Source organism: Scyliorhinus torazame, chromosome 3 (genome assembly GCF_047496885.1).
Source record: "Scyliorhinus torazame isolate Kashiwa2021f chromosome 3, sScyTor2.1, whole genome shotgun sequence".
In the NCBI taxonomy this organism is placed as follows: Eukaryota; Metazoa; Chordata; class Chondrichthyes; order Carcharhiniformes; family Scyliorhinidae; genus Scyliorhinus; species Scyliorhinus torazame.
This window is the reverse complement of record NC_092709.1, coordinates 73,449,246-73,465,824: the sequence shown is the minus strand read 5'-3', so window position 1 is coordinate 73,465,824 and position 16,579 is coordinate 73,449,246. Positions and strand designations below refer to the sequence as shown.

Sequence of the window (16,579 nt, the reverse complement as noted above, 5' to 3'; positions counted from 1 at the left end):
TTTCAGACAGTGGTGTTCACCACCAATTGCAGACAATCTTCTTTAGTCCTGTGCTCAAATCCTCTTGCAATAAAGGCCAACATACTATTCACTTTCCTAATTGCTTGCTGTACCATGTTAGCTTTCAGTGACATATGAGAAGGACATAACACCATTTAAGAAATAATCTGCATTTTATTCTTACCAAAGTGTATAACTTCACATTTTCCACATTATGTTCCATCTGCCTTATTTTTGACCACTCAATTAGCCTCTTTGCATCCTCCTCATAACTCACATTCTTGCCTAGTTTTGTCTCATCAGCAGATGAGGAAATATTACATTTGGTCCCCAATCCATAATTATTGATATTTATTATGAACAGCCTAAGCACAAATCTTTGTTGTGCACCTCGAGCCACAGCCTGCCAATCTGAGAATGACCCATTTATTTCTACTCTCTGGGTTCAGTCTGTTAACCAATTAACAATCCATGATTCCATGTGCTCTAATTTTGATTACTAACATCTTGTGTGGGACCAAAGCCTTCTGAAAATGCAAATACGCCACACCCACTAGTTTTCCCTTATCCATTTGCTTCTTGTATCTTCAAAAATCTCCAACAGTTTTGTCAAACCTAATTTATTTTTCATAAATAGATTGTGACTGCCCAATCCTAAGTCCTACCATTGTTTTCTGAGTGTCTAGTTATCACATAATAAATTCTAGCATTCTCCATGCTACTGGTGTGAGGCTAACAGGGGTGCTAGTTTGAAGCTCCTGAGGTTATGTCAGGATTCAAAAGTGACGCGGGGCAAGTGGGAGCAGCCGATCGGGTGAGTATGTTCGGGTAAGTATTTACTACTCTTATCGCATCTGGTTTGTAAAGTATTTATTTTATGGTTTGAAGTTTGTAAGTACTATATTCTGTAGTAACATGGACCAGGGAAGAAAGGCTCGAGAATAATTGATATTATTTGACTTTAAGTATCTTCCAAAATGTTCAATAAAAAGGGGTAAGTCAGAATAAGATAGCTTAAAGTCATGGTGTGCTCCTCCTGCTCTATGCAGGAAGCCGGCAAACATTTCCAGTGCTCGGGGCCTATATGTGTACAGGAAGCATCTCCAGCTGAAACTCCCGGGATTCCGAAATCGAGTGGAGAGTATCGTGGATAGCACGTATAGAGAGGTGGTCACACCGCAGGCTAAGACTCCACAGGCAGGAAGAGAATGGGTGACCACCAGGCATAGAAAGAAAACTACATGTGTAATGCAGCAATCTCCCATTTCCCTGCAAAACAGATATACTGCTTCGGATACTGTTGGGGAGGGGGGAATGGTCTCTCAGAGTTTAGGAGCAATGGCCAAATTAATTGCATCACGGTTGGCTGTGCTACACAAGAGGAGTAAGGTAAAGTCATCATCGTCCCAGATGACTTTGAGAGGGAGAGGTGACTGGTGATAATTTAACCTGAGGATTACCACACCTCAGGCCAGGGGCAAGGTTGAGAAGGTGGGGTCTTCATGAATACCTCAGCCTGTAAGCGAATAGAGCCCGCGCTGCTGGCTTTCCTCTGCATTACAAACCAGCTGTCTAGACAGGAAACGTAAGCAAGTCTTTTTCCAAGTGGCAGACAGTGACTAGTGGGGTGCCGCAGAGATTAGTGCAGGAGCCCAGTTATTCACAATGTATATTATTTAGATGAGGAAACTAAATGTAATATCTCCAACTTTGCAGATGACACAAAGCTGGGTGGGAGGGTGAGCTGTTAGGAGGATGCAGAGATGATTCAGCGTGATTTGGACAAGTTGTCTGAGTGGACAAATGCATGACGGTTGCAGTATAATGTGGATAAATGTGAGATTATCCACTTTGGTGGCAAAAACAGGAAGGCAGATTGTTACCTGAGTGGCTGCAGATTAAGTGAGAGGAATGTGCAATGAAACCTGGGTGTCCTTGTACAGCAGTCACTGAAAGTAAACATACAGGTGCAGCAGGTGATGAAGATGGCAAACGATTTGTTGGCCTTCATAGCGAGAGGATTAAACTACAGAAGCAGGGACATCTTGCTGAAGTTATACCCGGCCTTGGTGAGACCACACCTGGAATATTGTGTGAAGTTTTCATTTCCTTATCTGAGGCAGCATGTTCTTGCTACAGCAGGAGTGCAGCGAAGGTTTACCAGACTTGGCGGGACTGAAGTACGAGGAGAGATCGAGTCAGTTGGGATTATATTCACTGGAGTTTAGAAGAATGAGGTGAATTGAAACCTCCAGGATTCTAACAGGATCAGACATGATAGATACAGGAAGGATGTTCCCGATGGCAGTGGAGTTCAGAATCAGGGGTCACAGTCTAAGGATACGGGATATTCGGACATATTTCTACATTAGTCCGGCACCCCAACACCTCACCCGGAAGCTGCTGCCCCACAATTTGAGCCGTGTCACTGAAATTCCCGCCATACCTTTCTGTTTGGCACAGAGGCGTTCCCGATGTGGCCTGCTGCTGCTCACTCTCCACCTTCTTTCCTTCTTCCATCATCAAGACATGCCTTGGCACTCTGTTCTACTGCCTGATGGTGGCAGAGGTCCCCAGTGGAGGGCTTCCTACATGGGAGTCCTCCCTTTTTCCATCGGGGATGTGACATGGAGGGTGTTGCACACAGCAGTACTATGCAATCGGAAATTCAGGTGGTTCACAGACTCCCAGCCTGTCCTTTCTGCGGTCAAAGGGATCCTTTGTTCCATGAGTACATAGATTACCTGAGGTTGCAGCCCCTTTTTAGTTATGCATAGGGGTTGCTTCTCAATTTTTCGAAGGAGGCGGGAGGGAGGAGGACATTCTCATAAGAATGCTCCTCGGCTTGGCCAAGTTAGCCATCAACAGGTCGAGCTGGCGGATGGTCGAGGGAGTTGTCCGACTCTATCTGCCCCTCTACCATAGCTATGTTCACAGCCAGGTGGCCCTGGAGAGGGAGCATGCTATGTCCTCAAGTATGCTTTGGCCTTTCCTGACCGGTGGCTGCCCCAGAAATTATATTTGGTCTAGTTTCTTGAGTTTTTAAACAAATATTTTGTTTTCGTTCCAGTGCCCCACCAGAGGCGGTCACCCCCCTCTCAATTTTGTTTCATTTACTGATTCTTGTTTTATTAAAAACAGTATAAATAGGGGATAGTTGGGACAATGGGGCTGTGAGAAGGACGATGACATTGAACAAAGTCCATCAACTCTCTCAGTCAGAAAATGCTTTATTTTTTCATTTTGACTTCGCCAACCAGCTTGGATTGTATTAATATTCCTTAGACTCAATAATGCTGCCAGGGGATTGGAGAATTGCAAACATTACACCCTTGTTCAGAAATAGTCCAGCAATGACAGGTCAGTCAGTTTAACTTTGGTGGTGGGAAAACTTATAGAAGCAAAAATCTGAGACAAAATTAAGTCACATGTACAAATGTAACTATTGTAATTAAGGAAAGCCAGGATGGATTTCTTAAGGGAAAATCGTGTTTAACTTGTGGAGGTTTTTGATGAGGTAATAGGTTGGTGAGGGCAATGCTGTTAGTGTGATGTACATGGACTTCCGAAAGGCATTTGGTACAATGTAACATAGCAGATAGTTGAGCAAATTTATAGCTCATGAAATAAAAGGGACAATAATGATATTGATACGAAATTGGCTGAGTGACAAGAAATTGCAAGTCGTGGTTAATGAATGTTTTTTGGGCTGGAGGGAAGTTTGTAGTGGAGTTTGACAGATGTCAGTGTTGAGACTCTTGCTTTTCCTGATATATATGAAAGACCTAGGATAAAAGCAAATTACTGCGGATTCTGGAATCTGAAACGAAAGAGAAAATGCTGGAAAATCTCAGTAAGTCTGGCAGCATCTGTAGGGAGAGAAAAGAGCTAATGTTTCTAGTCCGATGACCCTTTGTCAAAGCTAACAGACAGAGAAAGTGGGAAATATTTATACTGTGGAGTGAGAATGAAAGACGAGTCACAGCCACAGAAACCCAGGGAAACCGGGTGCTAATGGCCACAGAAACCAAGGGGAAAGAGTGCTAATGGCAGTCCCCAGAGAGGACAAAAGATGTGAAAGGTCAAACAGCAGGGAAACTAACATCAGAGGATGAACTGTAGATGTGGGGGGAGGGGAAGGGGAAGCAAAGGGGAGAAAGGTGAAGGAAAGGTGGATAAGATTTGGGGGGGGGGGGGGAATGAAATACATAATAAGAAAGAAAGAAATGGTAAAAGACAGTAAAAATGAAATGAAAACAAATGGGCCGAGGTGGGGTAGAGCTGATCATCTGAAGTTGTTGAATTCGATGTTCAGGCCGGAAGGCTGCAGCGTGCCTAACCGGAAGATGAGATGTTCCTCCTCCAGTTTGCGTTGAGCTTCACTGGAACATTGCAGCAGGCCAAGAACTGACATGTGGGCATGGGAGCAGGGTCTTTTGTTAAAATGGCAACAACAGGAAGGTCAGGGTCCTGAATGCACACAGACCGAAGATGCTCAGCAAACCGATCGCCCAGTCTGCGTTTGGTCTCTCCGATATAGAGGAGTCCACATTGGGAGCAGCGAATACAGTAGACCAAATTGGAAGAGATGCAAGTGAAATGCTGCTTAACCTGGAATGAGTGTTTTGGGCCTGGGATGTTAAGCATGGAAGAGGTAAAGGGGCAGGTGTTACACCTTCTGCGATTGCATGGGAAGGTGCCACGGATAATGAGAGAGGTAATGGGTATGGTGGAGGAGTGGACTAGATTGTCTCGGAGGGAACAGTCTCTGCGGAATGCTGATAGAGGGAGTGAAGGGAAGATGTGTTTGGTGGTGGCATCACGCTGGAGTTGGCAAAAATGGCGGAGGATTATGCTTTGCATACGGAGGCTGGTGGAATGAAATGTGAGAACGAGGGGGACTCTATTCTTGTTCTGGGAGAGAGTGGAGGGGGCGAGGGTAGTGGCGCAGGAGATGGACCGCACACTGTTGAGGGCCCTGTCCACAACTGTCGGTGGGAAATCACGGTTGAGGAAGAAGGAACACATTTTCAAAGCACCATTTTGGAAAGAGGCATCATCGGAACAAATGCGACGGAGGCGAAGGAGTTGAGAGAAAGGGATGGAGTCCTTACAAGGTGTAGGGTGCGAAGAGCTGTAGTCCAGATAGCTGTGGGAGTCAGTGGGCTTGCAGTGGATAGTCTATTGCCAGAAATGAAGACAGAAAGATCAACGATCGGAAGTGTCTGAGATGGGCCAGGTGAAAGTGATGGAGGGGTGGAAACTGCCACTACCCTCGCCCCCTCCACTCCCTCCCAGAACAAGGATAGAGTCCCCCTCGTTCTCACATTTCATCCCACCAGCCTCCGTATGCAAAACATAAACCTCTGCCATTTTCACCAACTCCAGCTATCAAGTCTAGGTCTTTCATAACGATGCCACCATCAAACACATCTTCCCTTCACTCCCTCTGTCAGCATTCCGCAGAGACCGTTCCCTCCGAGACAATCTAGTCCACTCCTCCACCATACCCAGTACCTCTCCCATTACCCATGCAATCGCAGAAGGTGTAACACTTGCCCCTTTAGCTCTTCCATGCTTAACATCCCAGGCCCAAAACACTCATTCCAGGTTAAGCAGCATCTCCTCCAATTTAGTCTACTGCAGTCGCTACTCCCAAACGCAGACTGGGCGATCGGTTTGCTGAGCATCTTCGGTCTGTGCGCATTCAGGACCCTGACCTTCCTGTTGTTGCCATTTTAACAAAAGACCCTGCTCCCATGCCCACATGTCTGTTCTTGGCCTGCTGCAATGTTCCAGTGAAGCGCAACGCAAACTGGAGGAACAACATCTCATCTTCCGGTTAGGCAGGCTACAGCCTTCCGGCCTGAACATCAAATTCAACAACTTCAGATGATCAGCTCTACCCTACCTCGACCTATTTGTTTTCATTTCATTTTAACTGTCTTTTGCCATTTCTTTCTTTCTTAATATACATTTAATTTCCCCCCCCCAATCTTATCCACCTTTCCTTCACCTTTCTCCTCTTTGCTTCCCCCTTCCCCTCCCCCCACATCTACAGTTCATCCTCTGATGTTAGTTTCCCTGCTGTTTGACCTTTCACATCTTTTGTCCTCTCTGGGGACTGCCATTAGCACTCTTTCCCCTTGGTTTCTGTGGCCATTAGCACCCGGTTTCCCTGGGTTTCTGTGGCTGTGACTCATCTTTCATTCTCACTCCACAGTATAAATATTTCCCACTTTCTATGTCTGTTAGCTTTGACAAAGAGTCATCGGACTCGAAACATTAGCTCTTTTCTCTCCCTACAGATGCTGCCAGACTTGCTGAGATTTTCTAGCATTTTCTCTTTCAGTATGAAAGACCTAGACTTGATAGGAAACTAGGGGATTTTTACATTAACTTCATTGCAGTGTTAATGTAAGCTTACTTGTGACAATATTAAAGATTATAATAATATTTTAAGTTTGTGGATGATACGAACTTGGAAGCATTGTGAACTGTGAGGAGGATTGTGTAGAACTTCAAAAGGACATAGACAGATTGGTGGAATGGATAGACAGGTGGCAGATAAAATTCAATACAGAGAAATGGGAAGTGATTAATTATCGCTCAGAAGAACATGAAAAGACAACATTAAATAAAAGATACAATTCTAGAGGGGGGAGGGGGTACAGAGTGTCTATCTGTACACAAGTCATTGAAGGTGGTAGGAGATAATAAAGCAGGAGCTTAATAGAGCATAAGGTTTTATTCATAGGGCCATAGACACCAGGAGCAAAGAAGTCATGTTGAACTTGACTCAGCTGGAGTATTGTGTCTAGTTCCGGGTATGCAACTTTAGGAATGATGGAAAGGCATTGGAGAGGGTTCAGGAAAGAGTCACAAGAATGATTTCAGGATGAAGAACTTTTATTATGAAAATAGGATTGGAGAAGTAGGAATGTTTTCCTTGGAGGAAAGAAGGCTGAGAGGAGATTTAATAGAAGTATTCAAAATTATGAGGGATCTGAACAGAGTAGATAGAAAGAAATTATTCCCACTTGTGAAAGAATAAGAAAAACAGTGTACAGCTTCAAAGTAACTGGCAAAAGAAGCAAAAACAATATGAGAAAAAACTTTTTCACGCAGCATGCAGTTAGGGTCTGGAATGCACTGCCTGAGGGGGTGATGGATGCAGGTTCAATTGAAACATGCAAAAGGGAATTAGACTTACCAGAAAAGGAAAAATGTATAGGGTTATGGGGAGAAGGCTGTTGAATGGCACAAAGGGAATCACTCATTTGGAGTGCCGGTGCAGAGACTATGCCAAATGGCGGCCTCCTGCTCTGTAACATTTCTGGCATCTTAGACTAAAGCAAAGTGCAGAACTGGACAAAAAATATAACTATATTCTGAATATTTACCAAAATGAAGTAGTTACAGATATTACTGAATAATTTGCAGGTAATGGCATGAATTTATTAAAAGTAACTTGTTCATATCTGAATGTGCAGTGAACTAATAAAGTTTTAGTATAATGTGAGGATGTAATTTGCCTACCAGTTTATCAATGCTGCAACATTTTCTTTCTTCTTTTCAGTTACTTGTTCCTTTTCTTTTTTCTTTTTCTCTTTTTCAATTTCTTTTTGTCTCTTCAACGTTTCTGTTAGACCTATATCCTTTTCTTCTTTCCATTTTTCGAATGCCTATCAGAAAAATTACAGTTAGTTGAATTTTTATTCATGTAACTATTAGATTAACACATCGGTAGTTATTCTTGCACGGCAATATGCAGGCAGAATGGATTGCAAAAGATTAACTTCCCATCATATTTATGACTAGGAAAGTTCTGGTGATGAGGACCAGATCAAATTTTCAGTCATATTTAATACAAAATTTGAATCAATGGGCAAAATTTTAATGGAGCTGATGTTGAACAGCATGCAGTGGCAGAGGGGCAATAGCTGATTAGGAACTTGTTTGTCGGAAAAGTAGGGTTTGTCATGGCTGTCATACATTAGCATCCTGCTTCTGAATTTCCTGACCAATCACAGGATGCATGCGTGATGATGATCTGCATTAGTCAATGGAAGCATTTCTAGAGGGTACAGTAAAAATCAAAATGGTTGAATTATACAGTAATTCCTCTGGCTTCAGTATTAGAAGGGAAAAGTGGAAAGGATGCCTCCTCCTCCCAATTTTCTAGCTCTTTCCTGGAAGCATGAGGGAATACTGTTTCTTGTGGATGGGAGGACGAGTCCTCTCAAACAAAGCAGGTATGTAAATGGCTACAAAAGAGAGCAGTAGGAGTGTGACCTCTTTAACCCGAATAAAGTGCCCCAAAAAGTTAATTGACTTCAGGAGGACAGGAATAAGAGTGGCATCCCACTTAGGTGCACACTCTTCTAACTTCTCCAACAATCGCTTGCATAGCATTCTACTGACAAAGCCGACTTGCAGTTTCACTCATTCCTCTTGAGCACATCCTCACATTCCATTAAAAAAAAAAATTTTTTTAGAGTGGCCAATTCATTTTTCCAATTAAGGGGCAATTTAGCATGGCCAATCCACCTAGCCTGCACATCTTTGGGTTAACCCACATCTTTGGTGAAACCCACGCAAACACAGAGAATGTGCAAACTCCACTCACATTCCCATATTGACATCTCACACCCAAGCCTCATAGTTACCTAAACCAATATTGCCATTTCAAACATTCCACACATTCCATGTCTCACACTCAGCTTTCTGCTTTCTCTCTTTACATAAGAAAGCACACAACTCCAGCAACAGGTGCAGACTTCCAAAAGGTACTTGATTCAGTGCCACATAACTGACATGTGAGCAATGTTTTAAAATAAAAGGAACATTGGCAACATGGATACAAAATTGGTTGAAGAACAGGAGGCAGAGGATTGTGGTTAATGGAGGAAGGTAGTGGGGTTTGACAGAGGCCAGTATTGGGACCCTGATGTATATGAATGACATGGACGTTGGTATACAAGAATTGTTAATTGCGAGGAAGATAGTTTAGAACTTCAAAGGGCCATAGGTGGCAGATGAATTTCAATGCAATGAATAGGAAGAACATGGAGAGAACATATAAAGGGAACAACTAATGGGATGGAGGAGCAGATGGAGCTGGGTGTGTATGTGTAGAAATTATTGAAGGTGGCAGGACAGGTGGAGAGAGCTGTTATAAAGATACAGTATCCTGGGCTTTATTAATAGGGGCATAGAGTGCAGAGGCAGGGAAGTTATATTGAATTTGTATAAGTCACTAGTTTGGCCTCCACTACACTTTACGAAGGACTTGAAGGCATTAGAGAGAGTGCAGAAGAGGTTCATGAAAATAAAGGGATGAAGAACTTCAGTTGGGAAGACAGACTGGAGAGGTTCAGACTGTTTTCCTTAGAGAAAAGAAGGCTGAGAGGAGATTTGGTACCATGAGGGGTCTGGACAGAGTAGATGGGGAGAAACTGTTCCCACTTGTGACAGGATAGAGAATGAGAGGGCACAGATTTAAAGTTATTAGCAAAATAAGTAAAAGTGATATGGGGAGAAACTTTTTTACTGAAGGAGTAGTTGGGGTTTGGGAAGTACAGCCTGAGAGAGTGGTGGAGGCAGGTTCAATTGAAGCATTCAAAAGGGGATTAGACGGTTATCTGAAAAAGAAGAATATGTGGAGAGAAGGCAGAGAAGTGATACTAGGTGAGTTGCTCATTTGGAGAGCTGGTACAGATCAATGGGCCAAATGGCCTCCTTTTGCTCTCTAAAAAAATTCTGTAAACTCTTGGCTATCAGTGAAGTGCAGGTGGGCCATAAGACGGAAGATGAAGAAAGGGCATGCGGAAATGGGAGCCCTTGAGATAATTATGGCTGGATTTAAGGTAAGGAGAAGGAAATATAGAGGGGATTTGAGAAATAACATTTTCACCTATTAAGTAGTATTCCCCAATTAATCATTGCCAGCTCGTGCTTCACTTAGAATCAGGACCCTAGTCTCAGAATCAACTATATCACTCTCCATCTTGACCAAGAATTGTATCATATTATGACATTATCACACAACTAGATTGCCAATTATTCCTCTCATTACCCAATACCCAGTATAGGATGGCCTGTTCTCGAGTTGGTTCCTCAATGCATTGGTCCAGAAAACCATCTCAAACACACTCTTCAACTGTATTGTTAATTTGATTTGTCCAATCTATAGGCAGATTTAAGTCACCCATAATTACAGATGTTCCTTTATCATATGCTATCCACAACATCACCACTACAGTTTGGGAGTATACATATAGATCCCATTGTTTTTTGCCCCTTAGTGTTTCTCAGCTCTACCCATAAAGATTGTACACTGTCGGAGCTAATATCATTCCTCACTATTGCGTTAATTTCCTCTTTAACCAGCAATGCAACCCACTGCCTTTTCCTTTACACCTGCCCTTCTGGAGCACCCGGAGGAAATCCACGTGTAAACTCCATACAGACAGTGATCCAAGCCGGGAATCGAACCTGGGACCCTGGAGCTGTGAAGCAACTGTGGTAACCACTGTGCAACCGTGCCCCCCGTCAGGTGACTGTGTGGAGTTTGCACATTTTCCTCATGTCTGTATGGGTTTCCTCCGGGTGCTCCGAAAGATGTCGAAAGATGTGCAGGTTAGGTGGATTGGTCATGCTAAATTGTCCCTTAGGAAGGGTTGCACGAATAGGGCAGGGGCTTGGACCTAGGTACGGTGGGTCTTTTGATTGGTCGGTGCAGACTTAATGACCGAATGGCGTCCTTCTGCACTGTAGGGATTATATGATTTTGGTTTAAACCCTCCCCAACTACTCTAGCAAATACCCCACCTCGACATCATTCGCTGCCCTGCCCAGGTGCAACCCATCCAGTTTTTAACGGTCCCAATGTCCCACAAATCTTCCCCCTTGCACCATCACTTAAGCTACATATTCTTTTGATATATCCTGTTATTTTTGCTCTGACTTTTCAGGTACTAATTTTCAACTTACATCCTAACTCCCTGCATTCTGCTTTTCCGACCTCCCTTTTTAAAAAATCTATGCCGTTTGTACCAATGTGTATCACGAGGATTGGCTGTTCACCCTCCCCTCCAGAATGTCCTTTAGCCGCTCTGAGAGATACTTGACTCTAGCACCAGGTAGGCAACATAGCATTCTGCAGTCTCATTTGTGGCCACAGAAATGCCTATCAATTCCTCTTACAATTGAATCCGCTATAAATATTGCATTTCATACTTTGTACTCTTCTCCCGTGCAGCAGAGCCAGCTGTTGTGCAACAAATTTAGCCGTTGCTGCTTTCCTCTGAGAGACCACACTCCCCAACAGTATCTAAAGTAGTATATATGTTTTGCAGGAGAATGACTACAGGAGATTCCTACACTGCCTATGAAGGCCTTTATCTATGCCTGTTGGTCACCTATTCCCTTTCTGCCTGTGGAGTCTTAGCCTGCGGTGTGACCACCTCTCTATACATGCTACCCACGCTAGTCTACATCTCGTGGATGCTTCAGTGTCCCAGCCGCCAGTCCAGATCTGAAATCCAGACGTCCAAGAGTTGCAGTTGGAGATACTTCCTGCACACATGTTGGCCCCGTGCATTGGAAATGTTCCGGCTTCCCACATACAGCAAGGGGAGCACACTATAGTCCTGCTATGACTTACCTCTTTTGGAAGATACTTAAAATCAAGTAATATCAATTAATAAAAATGTCAGGAATTGATCGAGTGGAGCAGAGGCTGGGGCCCCAGGGCCAAACAAAGTGGAGGAGGCGATGGGGGGGCACGAGGAGCAGTTGGCTTCATTGGCGGCCAATGTGGGAGTAATGTGAGAAGCGGCTACAGGAGAAGGTAGAGGACCTTGAGAACCACTCCGGAGGCAGAACCTGTGAATTGTAGGGATGCCTGAAGGCATTGAGGGTGTGGAACAGCTGATGGGCAAGGGGGCCTTTGACCGGCCCCCGGAAGTCGATCGAACGCGCAGGGCACTGATGAGGAGGCCTCAGGCGAATGAGCCGCCAAGGGCAATGGTGGTAAGTCTTCACCGGTTTTCCGAGATAAGGAAAAGATTCTGAGATGGGCGAGGCAGTCGAGGAGGCTCCTGGGAGGGGAGTGAGCTGCAAGTGTATCAGGATCTGGGCATGGATCTGGCGAAGAGGAGGGCTGGGTTTAACCAGGTGCAGGCTGCCATCTTTAAAAAGGTGGTGAAGTTCAGGATGTCGTACCCGGCTTGCCTCTGGGTGACCTTTAACAACAAAGAGCACTATTTTGGAACTCCAGAGGAAGCGATAGAAAGTTTGAGAGACAATGACATGGTAGATGAAGGAGGACATTGAACTGTGGAGGAAGGCTGCGGGGATGAATGTGGTTTCTATTTCCCGTTTTTTAAAATCCCTGTATCTTTTGATCTGTTGATGGTTGGGGAACCTTTCTCCTCCGAGATGTTTCGATGCGATGAGGGGGTGAGTGCAACTTTTGTGCTTTTGGGTTTTCTTGCTTTTTTGTTTTTTCTTGTTGCACTGTTGGTTGCAAGGTGTGCGAGCGAAAGGGAGGGGAATCAGTGGGGGGTAAGAGGTTTAGGCATCTTGGGCGGGGGTTGCCAGGCTGGCTGGGCAGGCTAGTTAATGGGAACGCAGTGGGGGGTGAGTAGGTGGTTAGTGAAGTAGAGGGGGATGGGGTTGTTTTGTTTAGGGGAAAGGGGGGCTGTTGACAAAGGTATTGTTGCTGTGGCGTTATATGGGAGGGAGTGGTGATGGTGGACATCCAGGGATGGGCCTGGATGGTGGTGTGGCACGAGCGGGGGGCTGGCCTAAGAAGGGGTATGGTTGATCGGCCGGGGGTGGGGCTCCAACCAGGCTGGTTCCATGGAACATAAGGGGGCTGAATGGGTTGGTCAAACGGTCGCGTGTTTTCGCACATCTGAGGAATTGGAATGCAGATGTGACCTTTTTACAAGATGTGGAGCTCACCTGATGAAGGAGCTGCACTGTTGGACTTTAACCTGGTGTTGTAAGACTTCTTACTGTGCTTTTTACACAAAACACATTTGAAGATCGGGGACCAGACAAAGCTAACGAAAGGGTGGGTAGGGCATGTTTTACATTCGGGGTTAGATATTAAGGCGCGTGGAGTGGTGGTGTTGGTCAATAAGCGGGTGGCGTTCGAGGTGGGGAATATAATAGCGGATACTGGGGGGGTGGGGGGGTGAGGTTCATGATGATAAGTGGGAAGTTGGAGGGGATGCCAGTGGTTCTGGTAAATGTTTATGCCTCAAACTAGAACGATGTGCTGTTCATGAGGCGAGTATTGGGGAAGATCCTGGACCTGGACGCGGCTGATTATGAGAGGGGACTTTAACATGATCATTGATCCGGGGTTGAACTGGTCGAGCCCGAGGTTGGGGAGGGTATCGGCAGTGGTGAAGGAGTTGAAGGGGTTTATAGAGCACATGGGGGGGAGTTGACCCAGTAGAGATTTTGGAGGCCGATGGCGAAGGAGTTTTCATACTTCACCCATGTGCACAGGGTTTACTCATGGATCAATTTTCGTGTGGTGGGGCAGTCGTTGCTGGCAAGGGTGGTGGACTTAGGATACTCGGCGATTGTGGTCTCGGACCACGCGCCACATTGGGTGGACTTGCAGGTGGATCGGGTGGCCTGACACCCGCAGAGGAGGCTGGATGTAGGATTGCTAATGGAGGAGGAGGTGTGTGAATGAGTGAAGGCCGCCATCGAGGGGTACGTGGAACTAAACAACACAGGTGAGGTCTCGGCCGCTACGCTGTGGGAGGCACGTAAGGCAGTGACTAGGGCGGAGTTTATATTGATCTGGGCACACAGGGAGGAGGAGAGGGCAGAGATGGCAAAGTTGGTGGATGAGATTTTGCGGGTGGATAGGATGTAACGGGGGGCAGGGATTGCTGAAGGAGAGGCAGTAGCTCCAGATGGAGTTTGAGCTGGTGTCCACAAGGAAGAAAGTGGGGCAGTTGCGGAGGGACAGCGGTGCAGTGTATGAGTACGGGGAGAAGGCTAGTAGCTTGCAGGCCCAACAGCTCAGGAAGCAGGAGGCGGTGAGGGAGATTGGTAGGGTGAAGGACGGCAAGGATGGAGTGGTATTGGACCTGGTGGAGGTGAATGGGACATTTGAGGAATTCTATAGGGAGCTTTATGAATCGGAGCACCCGACTCGGGTGGGGGGGGGGGGGAAGGAATGCAGTAATCCCTTTGCCTCTCTGCTAACCCGGAGACGGATCCTGTTGGGGTGGAGGGACTCGGAGCCACCGATACCGGGGGGGGGGTATCCAGCGACCTCACGCATTTCCTTAAACTGGAGAAAATTAAGTTTGAGGGTAGAGGAGGGGCAGGTGGCGGGGCTTGGGGCATCGGTAGGGCTGGAGGAGCTGACTCAGGGGCTGGGGAGTATGCAGGCGGGGAAGACACCGGGGCCAGATGGGTTCCCGGTGGAATTTTATAGGAAATATATGGACCTGTTGGGTCCACTATTAGTGAGGACTTTCAATGAGGCGAGGGAGGGGGGGTCCTACCCCCGACGATGTCCAGGGCGCTGATCTCGCTGATCTTGAAGCGGGACAAGGACCCTTTACAGTGTGGGTTGTTTAGGCCAATCTCGCTCCTCAACGTGGATGCAAGCTGTTAGCGAAAGTGTTGGCTACCAGAATTGAGGACTGTGTTCCGGAGATGATCCACGAGGACTAGACGGGTTTCGTGAAGGGAAGGCAGCTAAACACCAATGTGCGGAGGCTCCTAAATGTAATCATGATGCCTGCAGTGGAGGGGGAAGCGGAGATAGTGGCGGCTATAGATGCAGAGAAGGCCTTCGATAGGGTGGAGTGCGGGTACCTGTGGGAAGTGTTGAGGAGGTTCGGGTTCGGGGAGGGGTTCGTTAGTTAGGTTAGGTTACTGTACGAAGCCCCGGTGGCGAGTGTGGCCACAAATTGGAGGAGGTCGGAATACTTTCGGCTGTACTGGGGGCGAGGCAGGGGTGCCCCCTATCCCCCCTGCTATTTGCGTTGGCAATAGAACCTTTGGCGATGGCTTTGAGGGAGGCCAGGAACTGGAGGGGGCTGGTGCGAGGGGGGGGGGAGGAACACCAGGTATCGTTGTATGCAGACGACCTGTTACTGTATGTGGCGGACCCGGTGGGGGGGATGCCGGAGCTGTTGCGGATCCTGAGGGAGTTTGGAGACTTTTCCGGTATAAGCTCAACATGGGGAAGAGTGAGCTATTCGTGATACACCCAGGGGACCAGGGAAGGGGGATAGACGAGCTTTCACTGAAGAGGAGGAGTTTAAAAGGTGGGATATGCTGCCACTCTCCCTGGCGGGTAGGGTACAGTCGGTGAAGATGACGGTGCTACGAGGTTCCTTTTTATATTCCAGTGCCTCCCCATCCTGATCCCTAAGGCCTTTTTTAAGCGGGTCAGCAGGAGCATCATAGGGTTTGTATGGGCGAAAAAGACCCCGAGGGTGAGAAGGGTGTTTCTGGAATGGAGCATGGACATTGACATCTGGAATGGAGCATGGACATCCAGCAGAGGGCAGTGGAGAGGAGCTGCTGATTGGCTGTTGCAGGGGAAATTTGCATACGTCTGTTGTGCTCACCATAACTTGAAGGTGTACCTGAGCAAGAGACCTGAGCTGTTCAAGTGAAGACAAGCATCCAGCAGAGGGCAGTAGAGTGGAGCTGCTGATTGGCTGTTGTGGGGGGAATTTGCATACGTCTGTTGTGCTCACCCTAACTTGAGGGTGGTTTGTGGAGGAGCTGTTGTCAAGTGACACTTAAATCCGAAACACTTCTTCAGTGTTTCCCTCCCTACCCCCTCCTCTAACCAAAACAAAACCAACCGCTGTAAAGATCAAGAGGAAGGCTCGAGGGCAGGTAGAAGGAGAAATAAGTTGAACCGTGACTTCACAGCCTGCAGGTAAGGGATTGGCTGGTGACTGGTAAGTAGTTTTTCTTTTATTTTCCCTCCGGTGTTATCGTGCGGGGCGCAGAGTTTGCTGAGTGAGTGTTTGCTGAAAAGGGGAGTGAATAACAGGTAAGCTCTTTTTCTTTTTTTATCTAGAGGGGATGGCAGGGAAGGTAGTGCAATGTTCCTCCTGCAGAATGTACGAGGTGAGGGACGCCGTCAGTGTCCCTGCTGATTTCATCTGTGGGAAGTGCACCCATCTCCAGCTCCTCAGAAACCGCATTAGGGAACTGGAGCTGGATGAACTTCGGATCATTCGGGAGGCAGAGGTGGTCATAGATAGGAGCATCAGGGATGTAGTTACTCCGAAGAATAAAGATAGATGGGTGACGGTGAGAGGGGCTGGGAGGAAGCAGTCAGTACAGGGATCCCCTGTGGTCGTTCCCCTTAGTAACAAGTATACCGTTTTGGATACTGTTGGGGGGGGGGGGACTTACCAGGGGTAAGCCATGGGGTACAGGTCTCTGGCACAGAGTCTGTCCCTGTTGCTCAGAAGGGAAAGGGGGAGCGGAGTAGAGCATTAGTTATTGGAGACTCCATAGTTAGGGGGATAGATAGGAGATTCTGTGGGAACGTGAGAGACTCGCG

At 46.6% G+C, this 16,579-nt stretch overlaps 1 protein-coding gene across 3 annotated transcripts in view; it reads right to left on the bottom strand.

Moving 5' to 3' along the window:
• The window catches only part of LOC140408515 (uncharacterized), a 164,970-nt gene that overhangs the window by 21,538 nt on the left and 126,853 nt on the right, over positions 1-16,579 (bottom strand). For all 3 annotated transcript variants that reach the window (XM_072495804.1, XM_072495801.1, XM_072495802.1), the window contains one exon: positions 7,540-7,685. In XM_072495804.1, coding sequence (XP_072351905.1) covers positions 7,540-7,685 — 146 coding nt within the window. The remainder of the gene's footprint in view (positions 1-7,539; positions 7,686-16,579) is intronic.